We start from the raw sequence: 10,763 nt of genomic DNA on the forward strand, positions 1-10,763 counted from the left end.
GTCAATTAAATAATCTTCATGCTAATCAGGTAATATAAGTAAGCAAACAATAATAAAGTAAATTAAGAAAATTTAAATTAAGTAAATATTTATTTTATTTTTGTCTTTTTATTTACAGTGCAAAAATATCTATATATGACATAAGTACTTTTGACCGTGCATGTTTGTTTTATTTATTTATTTATTTATTTATTTATTTATTTATGTGTTTATTTTGTTATCATGATTGTTATTTGCTATTTTATCCTCTAGGTTTGCTAAAATTGAAATCAGTGCATCCGAACCAATCATTCCGTTCCGTGAGACTGTGATCCGGCCTCCCAAAATGGACATGGTGAACGAGGACCTGGGAAAGCAGCAGAAGGTGGCGGTGATTCACCAGGTCAAGGAAGAACAAATGAAGAATCCCGAAGGCGTTCAGGTGGATTCCACCGGTCTGGTCACGCTCACCACCCCTAACAAGATGGCCACGGTCAGGGTGCGGGCTATTCCTCTTCCTGAGGAAGTCACCCGCCTTCTGGAGGACAATGTAGAGCTCATCCGCACAATGGAGCAGTTCAGCCTGTTCGCCTGGGAGGACAAGACTCTGGACATCAACCAGAAAATCTTGGAGAACATTCAGGATTTCAAGGTGAAGTTGGAGAGCAACCTGCAAGGCCACAAATGGAGGGGAGCTGTGGAGCATATCTGGGCATTTGGTCCGCGCCGGTGTGGGCCAAATATTCTCCTCAACAATATCGAGGGGTACCGGAGACCCTCCGTGTGGCAGTGTCTGGAACGAGAGAAGGAAACCGAAAGGGCCGAGATCAGAGACTTTGACAACAGCATCGTGAGTGGCTTCCAGCTGGCCACGCTTTCTGGTCCCATGTGTGAGGAACCTTTGATGGGGGTTTGCTTCTCTGTCGAGACCTGGCACATGAAGATTTCTGCACCTCTAGCTCAGCAAGACTCAGTCGATGAGGATTCCCAACCTGCAGAGCCAAGTAATGATGACCAAAGTGAGAGTTCTGACGTTCACGAGACAAGCTCTAACCGAAGCAGGAGCAGAGTGGAGGCCGCCGGGGGTTCGGTGGACTGTTATGGGCCGTTCTCAGGGCAGCTCATCGCTGCTATGAAGGAGGCCTGCAGATTCGCCTTCCAAGCTAAACCTCAGCGGCTGATGGCTGCCATGTATACATGTGAAATCATGGCCACTGCTGAGGTCTTGGGTAAGCATGAGTTTATACAGTCTCTACTAAAGCATTTGATTAATCCAGTCAAGAAGTCACAACATTTCTAATCAAAATAAGAGTTTTGTGCCTTTCAGTCCATGACTGTGTTTCCCAGAAACATTGTAAGCCTAAAAAGGTCACAAAAGTCAAAAAAATCCTTTTTTTTTTTTTCTTTTTTTTTTACAGAAATTTACAAAATGTATTCCTTTTTATAAATTAATATTTTAATTCATTGTATATTCATATTTTTAGTTTTGATTTTAATTTAAGTTTCTGTAATTGTGTAGCATTTCTAATTTATCTAATTAGTAATTTTAGTACTTCATTGTAAACTAATTGTAAACATTGTATTTCAGTTAGTTGCAAAGGCAACTTTTCTAATTTATTTTAGACTGGTGTTCTCAACATTTCTAAACATTTATTTTTTTTAAGTCAAATGTTTTCATCTAATATCCATATTTTATTTTAGATTTATTTCAATTCAAGTTTTTTAATAGCTTTAAAAATATTTGTAACTATTTAGTTTTAGTAGGCAATAGCAACACTGTTTCCAGTTAAGATATCTTAAAATCCTTCAAACTATATAAATGTAGTTAAGAACCAACACTGTATAAGATATCAAGGCTAGTTTTCCATGAATGTATATTTAATACAAATGTATTTTGTACAACTACACTGTATTTAGTTTTATCACCTAAAGTATAAAAAAAAAGTTGCAATATCTTAATATCTTATGTAGTGTTGCTTCTCGAAAAATAGGTCTTGTTTTAAAGATTTTTAGATATTTTAACTGGAAAACAAAACAAAAATACTCATTAAGAATATGCTTTTTTTTTTTGCAGTTAAGCTTGAAGATGATCTGTTTGCTAGTTTACGCTCTAAAAGTGGATATGTCTATTTAAAATCTACAATATTTCTCTGTCACCGACCAAAAAGTACTGATGACATAATACATTATGTATATTTGTATACAATTTTTGTCCTGTTAAATAATACCCAATATCATTTGTAGCTGAATAGCAGATCATGATTCATTAATTTAATTAAGTGTCATCAGTATGTCCTGTCCCATTTTCCTGTATGAATCATAAATACTGCAGCAAAGCAAAGAAACACTATTTCATTGGGTTTTAGTTGTCTCTTTAGGAAAACTGAAACTGAAAAGGGCCACTTAAAGAGATAGTTCACCCAAAGTTCAGTCCTTATTTACTCACTCTCACGTCATTCCAAACCCAGTGTGAATAATGACCTACATTTCAGTCTATTCTCCACACAAAACTATCGTATGACTCGGAATATACAAGTCATATGAAACTTTTATGGTACTTTTATGCCTCTTTTGCGTTCTGACAGTCCCAGTCGTCATTTACTTTCATTAAATTGAAAAGAGTGGCAAAGATATTCATCAAAAATCCACCTTTTGTGTTCCATGGAAGAAGGACGGGTTTGGAACGACATGAGGGTGAGTAAATGATGACAGAACTTTACGTTTTGGCTGAAGTGATGCTTTAAACATTTCCAATCAGTAAAGCACATGCCAATCAACCTGTACCTTAAATAAACCCACAGTCTCTGACATGGGGGAAAGGGCCATATACCGTGCAAAGAGGAAATAGTTCTCCCAGGTCCTTGATTGAAAGCTGATGTGAAACAGCCATGTACCGGTGTGATGTCGTCATTGCACCAGGCTCCAGAACAAAAGCTAAATTGTCTGGCCGACATGCCTGTGTGAAATGAACCCGGTTAGAGGGGTAAGAGAATCCTGCCCCACGAGAGCCAAAACCTCTGAGGGAATCAATCGGACGGGGCCAAAGGGGAGAAAATACGTAAACATTTTAACAAATGGTGCAAATTACCTTCCCGATCATTTTTGTTCACTTGGGGAAAAAACTTCTGTAAATCAATCTGTAAATGAAGCGCAGGCATTTCGTTTCCATAACTGCGATGAGAGCAGACGTATTTGGGAGCGCAGCTGGAGTGTGTTAGGGAAGATAATGGTTCTGAATATAAAATACATAAACTTCATTTTTCACTGGCAGGATGTTTTCCATGTCCAGATAACTAGGTCACACTGTTGATATCCAGGTGTATCTATTACAGATGTTTCCAGATGAGATAAACGTCTTACACATATACATTTTAGCTCTTAAAGGGCCTCTTAAACATTCTACACTTTTGTAGCAGGTAAATGTTTTAAGCCAATTTACAATGTTAGTCAGCAAAAAGTGTGTGTGTAGTCTATCTATCTATCTATCTATCTATCTGTCTGTCTGTCTGTCTGTCTGTCTATCTATCCATAATATATGTGTGTGTGTGCTATCCATAATGTGTGTGTGTGTGTGTGTGTGTGTGTGTGTGTGTGTGTGTGTGTGTGTGTGTGTATTTATTTGCACACACACACACACATATATATACCATCGTTCTACCATTTTAACCATCCATCCATCCATCCATCTATAATTCATTCTATACATTATATGTGTCTATATGTATATATGTAATCTGAATATATATATATATATATATATATATATATTAACAGGAGAAATAGTATTTAATATATAAATATTATTTATAAATAGATATTATACGAAGTATACATTCAAAAAAAAAAAGTCAAATTACAAACATATATATTCAGGGTTATAACTATATAGATATAACCCTGAATATATATGTTTGTAATTTGAAATGTTTTTGAATGTAGTCTTTGTATAATATCTATTTATAAATAGTATTTATATATTAAATACTATTTCTCCAGTTAATGTTCATTTTTAGAGTCAAGCTTCCTTGCAAAATTATAATTTTTCCACCATTACATCCTATTCGTAATCAGATTTTTAAAATCTGTGGTCCACCAATAACATTATCATCCAGCAATAGGAACGGCTGCAATAACCATCAGTTCAGCTGATCTATGACCTCCATCAACAAAATCACTGTCATTACAAATAAACAGGCTGTTTTTGCTACTGTCCCTTTAGGACTTCTATATATAAATGACCTATACTGCTAAAGTTCAGCAACACGGCCAAGTTGAATACTGAGTAGGTGTTGATGCATCAGCGTAGATGGTCATATGTTAATGTGCTCATAGATTTCTGATTGAGCTGTTTTTGCTGCTTAGTTTCACTAAATAGTCCCTGTGGGCTGCAGAGGGAGCTTTGCGTTGTAAATGTTGGAGTATGTCTACATAGTCCATCAATCTCTTTTAAGAGCAAGGAAAATCCTGTTTTCTACGATACATCCCCTTTAACAGTCGAGTCAATAACAGTTTTATACAACACAGTAACAGATGTGAGCGTTCATGGCCCAGATGTACAGAGGTCGTGACCTTCTATAGATGTCTGTCATCGAGTATTATTGCGAGAGCTTCACGCTCATCTACAGTGTTAACAGGTCGATGGTCTCTGGGGCCGAACTGTAAGATACACAGGCACTGAGCTGCTTCCCCCATCACTTCCACGTATTCACCCGCCTGTGTGTGTGGATCAGCCGCTGTTTGTGTTAGTTAAAGGAGAAGGATGTCCGCAACAGATGAATTTGAACAAACGTCTGATTGCGTGCAGGTCATGTCTGATCTCTTGTCTGAGTTTGACCGACAAAAATGACGTGGATAACATGCATTATATTTGTTAGTTTCGTTTTTTATCAGTGTTGTTATTGTTAACTAAAACTATTAAAAAATTAAATAAAATAATGTAATTATTCAAAGAAAAACTTAAACCTAAAAAAACTTAATGATTGCCTTGGCAACTAACTGAAATAAGTTGAAGTTGAAGTACTAAACAAAATCACAGAAATTAAAATAAAAACTGAAAATCTAAAAATAAAAGGTAATTCAACATATCAATAAATGCTGCAATAGTATGTATTCATTAACTGCAAAAAAGTGAAATAAAATTTAAACAAAAACTGAAATAAAATTATTTATAAAGCTAACTAGAAATATTAAAATATATATATCAAATGAGAAAAGCACAAACAAAATTACTAAAATTGAAATAAAAATTTATTATTTTCATATGAAAATATGAAAGTTAATTCAAAATATTAATAAATACTGTAATAGTGTGTCTTCATTAACTGCAAAATGAGTAAAGAGTTAACTTAATAAAGTCAATTAAGTTAAGATTAGTTGACTGAAATAAGTTGCAGTACTAAAATTACTAAAACAAATACTGAAATAAAAATAAATTAAAGCTATAGAGAAAGTTTTTTTTTTTAAATGATAAAAAAATTTAACAAAATTACTAAAACTATTAAAATAGAAACTGAAAATATAAAAACATGCTAATTCAAAATCGTAATAAATACTGTAATTAATTAATTATTAATTAATTGTAAAAAGGAGTAGAAGTTTAGATCAGTTCACAGTTATTCTGCACATGTTTTTTTTTTCTTTTTCTTCAGGTTTGTAAAAATATGTGTGTTGCAGGTCGTATGTATGCCGTTCTGTCCAAGCGGGAAGGACGAGTCCTACAAGAGGAGATGAAGGAAGGGACAGACATGTTCATTATTAAGGCTGTACTTCCTGTTGCTGAGAGTTTCGGATTCGCTGACGAGATCAGGAAGAGGACGAGCGGCCTGGCCAGCCCACAGCTAGTGTTCAGCCACTGGGAGGTGAATGAATGAATGAATGGATGGATGGATGAATGAACAAACGAACAAATTATTGTGGTTGCACAAAGGTTGCACAATGATTCCTGTAGCTTTTATGTCTGGACTCCCCTGTCCAACTAAAGACAATTTGACACACTCATTATATAGATTTTAAAAACTATCAGAAATGGCCTCTTTTTCCACCTTAGTTGTCAGTATCTGCAAAATCCAATATCCCTTGTCCTCTTTAATAATTAATGAAGGAATGAATGAATAAACAAGTATATGAATGTGTGAAAAGGGAATGAATGATTAAGCAAATGAATGAGTATAAATGATGAATGAATGAATAATGAACAAACAAATTAGTAAACAAATAACTGCAGCAATTGAACAATAAATGAATAAGTGAACTAATGAATAAATGTATGGATACTGAATGAATGTAATGAATCAGTGTGAATGAATGAACAAACAATATGCTTCATATTTCATCTGCTTTCTGTTTTTGTGGAAATATTCTTTGATGAATAGAAAAGAAATCAATTTCAAGTGTCCTTGCTGAATAAAAGTATTAATTTTGTTTAAAAAAAGATCTTGCTGACACAACTTTTGAACAGTAGTGTATGAATGAACAAACAACAGCAAACTGAAGAATGGATGAGATGTTTCTCCTTTGCTCTTCGACTAGGTAAACGTGTGTTCAGTTATCTCACCGTCAGTCAATGCGTTCTTCTGAACACAGTGTTAGTTTACTGGACCAGACAGGACGTACACCGCAAAGATACTGAACCCAGTGCCAGACATTCATATCCATACAGACGGCTGATAATATGTGATCATACGTGGCTGGAAAACTCTATGGGTAGGCCAATCTGTCAGATCCAGTCATATTGATCTGCTGTCAGATGTCAGTATTGCTGATCTAGCAAAAGCGTGTTTACCTTGAGAGTGTCGAGCAGCCAGCGAACGAGTCGTGTGTGTGTGTGTGTGTGACTGTGAACCCAGAGAGCGCGCTGGATTGATCTGTGCATTACAGACATGAGGCAGAAACAGAAACAGTACACGGTGTAGTGCAGGAGTAACATCACATAAGCACTTATAGTGATGCTCAACCATCAGTGTTGACTTGAAATGACAATGACTGAACCAAGTTAAGATAATGTAGAAAACAGGATGCAGAATTGTAATTTGAATTTTAGTAAATAGAATTTAAATTAATTGAAATTCAAATAAATTTATATAACTAATTGGATGGATGGATGGATGGATGGATGGATGGATGGAATGAAAGATGGTTTGATGGATGGAACGATAGATAGATTGGATGGATGGATGGATGGATGGATAGGTAGATAGGTAGGTATGGGTGGACAGAAGGATGTATGGGTGGATTAACAGATATTGATGGATGGATGGATGGATGGATGGACGAACAGTTTGATGGAATGATAGATGATGAATGGCTGGATCGATATAGATGGATGGGTGGATGGATGGATAGAATGAAGTATAGATGGATGGATGGTTAAAACGATAGAACGATGGATAATGTATAGATGGATGGATGGATGGATAGATAGATAGATAGATCATGGATAGGTATGGGTGGACAGAAGGATGTATGGGTGGATTAACAGATATTAATGGATGGATGGATGGATGAACGAACAGTTTGATGGAATGATAGATGATGAATGGCTGGATCGATATAGATGGATGGGTGGATGGATGGATAGAATGAAGTATAGATGGATGGATGGTTAAAATGGTAGGACGATGGATAATGTATAGATAGATAGATAGATAGATAGATAGATGGATGGACAGATTGATGGAACGATAGATGATGAATGGCTGGATCGATATAGATGGATGGGTGGATGGATGGATAGAATGAAGTATAGATGGATGGATGGATGGATGGTTAAAATAGTAGAATGATGGATGATGGATGGATGGATGGTTAAAACGATAGAACGATGGATAATGTATAGATAGATAGATAGATAGATAGATAGATGGATGGATGGATGGACAGATTGATGGAACGATAGATGATGAATGGCTGGATAGATATAGATGGATGGATAGAATGAAGTATAGATGGATGAATGGTTGGTTGAAATGATAGAACGATAGATAGATAGATAGATAGATAGAACAGTAAGTGGATGGATAGAGAGATGTTGCTAATAGTGTAAGCTGAATGAGTGATTCAAGTGTTATTCTTTGTAAATCTTCACTGATCCTTTAACTCAGTGGAGGGGAGGCGTTCAGTCGTGCGTATTTTTAGCAGATTGTTGCTCACGTGGGAGTTCACTGTGAGTTAGTAGATGCTGTGTGTGTGGGTGTTTGTTGAGGGATTGGCGTGAAAGAGGATCAAAGGCTGTAGACGCCACATGTGTGCCGTCTTTAACCCGACGGCTGGCTGGATGTGTTCTCTCCACGCCAGGGCTGGGTGAGCGGACGAGCTCTGCGGCCATATGGCGCTACTGTCAGCCAGGATGATGGGTCGAGTTAAGCTGGACATGATACACACACACACACACAAAGGGCATATAAGGTCGTCTGCTACTTCACAAAACAGTTGCACCACTTTTTCATGCTGTCTCTGAGTGCAGAAACCTGCATCTTATTCACCACAATCCAGTGTAAACTCTAAGTGTGCTAATATAGCACAGTATTTCAAAGACTTAATTGAATTGATCGTGATTAAAAATAAATCACGATCATAGCTAATGGGATTTGAACTTACAACCTCATAGTTACCTTTGATCCTTCGCTAAACTGCAGCACTCCTGATCAATCAGTCTTCTGTATCATCTGACAGCTGATGAATTTAGGGTGAGATTTAGTGCTAATCATAATGCTGTTTCTTATGCATGTCAGGAATACTTGATTCTGATTGGTCAACTGGCATTCGGCGGTCAGACATTTTTGTGTTTTGACGCTTAACTGCCTAATTGACCCAGGAAACTGATTTCCTGCAAAGCTATGTAGGTTCATTTCATACCACTCTGCATTCTCTGTTAGTCTTGCATAATAAAATAATTTAGTAAATATAAATAATAATAATAATAAATAAATAAATAATAATATGGTCAGTAATAAATAAAAAATAATATTGCAGCAAAAAGACAGCTTATTTATTTATTTGGGACTTGTAATAATAAATAATATCGTGGTTAATGCACAGTCATGAATAATGTTCTGTATGTCTACAAGAAAAGTTAATAATCTCCTCCTTCGCATGAGGTTTCTTGTACTTATTGTGTTTGAGTACAGTGTGAGTATCACACATACACACACTCAATAACACACACATGATTCAAATTGTCCGCTGGTCTTGGTACTTGCAGACTGTGTTTGCCTTGCTGGAGGAGGGTAATTCAATTCCATGTTTAATTCAAACCTTGCCTTGCTAGATTTTGAGGCCTGCTGCATTTTCGATTCTTCTAAATGTGGCCTTTGTGCATAGAGAAAAGACTAAAGACTGTGTAAAGCGAAGCACTGCAGCCCGTTTTGTCCTCCTCTGTGTGTGTGTGTGTGTGTGTGTGTGTGTGTGTGTGAAGCGTCTCCTCTTACAGCTGAACTGCTGTTATTCTGTTCTCTTTTCTGTGGACATTTTATGGGTCTTAAGGTGCTTGTTTTGACTGCAGGATTTCTACAAATCTCTGTTGTTTTGCGAGATCTAAGGAGTTTATAATAGTTCACCAAAAAATGAAAAATCTTGTCATCATCTACTGACTCTCATTCTGTTTCATGTCCTGTATGACTTTTTTTCATCTTTAAAACACAAAAGATGATCACAATGTTCACTTCTCTTTTCCGTATGACATAATAATTAAGTTGTACAAAATGTAATTTGTACATCTTTTCCATACAAAGAAAACAAATAGTGGCCATTGACTATCAATAAAGAACAGAAGCAGCAGGATGAAAGTTTTTTTTTTTTAGTTTATATTTATATCTGTACACTACAGTTCAAATGCCTGTAAGTACTTTTTTAAAGAAATTAATACTTTTATTCAGCAAGGATGCATTCAATTGATTTAGTAAATATGACGATAAAGACATTTATAATGTCACACATTATAACACAAAAATGCTGTTCTTTTGGATTTTTTAGTAACCAAAACATCATGGAAATTTTTTTTTTATCATGGTTTCCACAAAAATATGAAGCAGCACAAATGTTTTCAACATTGATAATAATAAGAAATGTTTCTTGAGCAGCAAATTAGAATGATTTCTGAAGGATCATGTGACACTGAAGAATGAAAATTCAGCTTTGCCATCATAGGAATAAATTACATTTTAAATTTATTATTTTCAATTGTAACAATATTTCACAATATTAATTTTTTTTATAATAAAGAAATAAGTAAATAAATAAATAAATGCAGTATGTATTAACCTGCATTTTAACCACAATATTTATCATTACAAGTACCAAATAAATAAAATATTTCACAATATTACTTTTAATTATATTACTTACAACATTACCCTTTTTTACTGTATTTTTTGATCAAATAAATGCAACCTTGGTGAGCATAAAATACTTTCAAAAATATGAAACGCCTTACTGACTCTAAACTTTTGAAAGGTAGTGTATCTCTGTCTGTATTTATATTTATATATTTTTATATATGATCTGAATTCATACAGTAACTTCAAGATGTGCCAGTTTTGACTTGTATCACATTAAATGTTAATCTCATGACTCATTATCTTTGATGTCAGACCTGGCTTGATTGGCATCTTGAAACACTATATTTAAACATATGTCGAGAGGAAGAGTTTCAGTGAAAGATATATACAGTGGGTACGGAAAGTATTCAGACCCCCTTAAATTTTTCACTCTTTGTTATATTGCAGCCATTTGCTAAAATCATTTAAGTTAATTTTTTTCCCTCATTAATGTACACACAGCACCCCATA

At 35.3% G+C, this 10,763-nt stretch overlaps 1 protein-coding gene across 1 annotated transcript in view; it reads left to right on the plus strand.

The window, feature by feature from the left end:
* LOC107709500 (elongation factor-like GTPase 1) overlaps window positions 1-10,763 on the plus strand; it is a 115,819-nt gene that overhangs the window by 100,280 nt on the left and 4,776 nt on the right. The window contains 2 exon segments of the mRNA XM_016513992.1: window positions 253-1,208; window positions 5,653-5,837. Of these exon segments, the coding sequence (XP_016369478.1) occupies window positions 253-1,208; window positions 5,653-5,837 (1,141 nt within the window).

This window comes from Sinocyclocheilus rhinocerous, unplaced genomic scaffold (genome assembly GCF_001515625.1).
Source record: "Sinocyclocheilus rhinocerous isolate Xijiao unplaced genomic scaffold, SAMN03320098_v1.1 scaffold1467, whole genome shotgun sequence".
NCBI classification, from domain to species: domain Eukaryota; kingdom Metazoa; phylum Chordata; class Actinopteri; order Cypriniformes; family Cyprinidae; genus Sinocyclocheilus; species Sinocyclocheilus rhinocerous.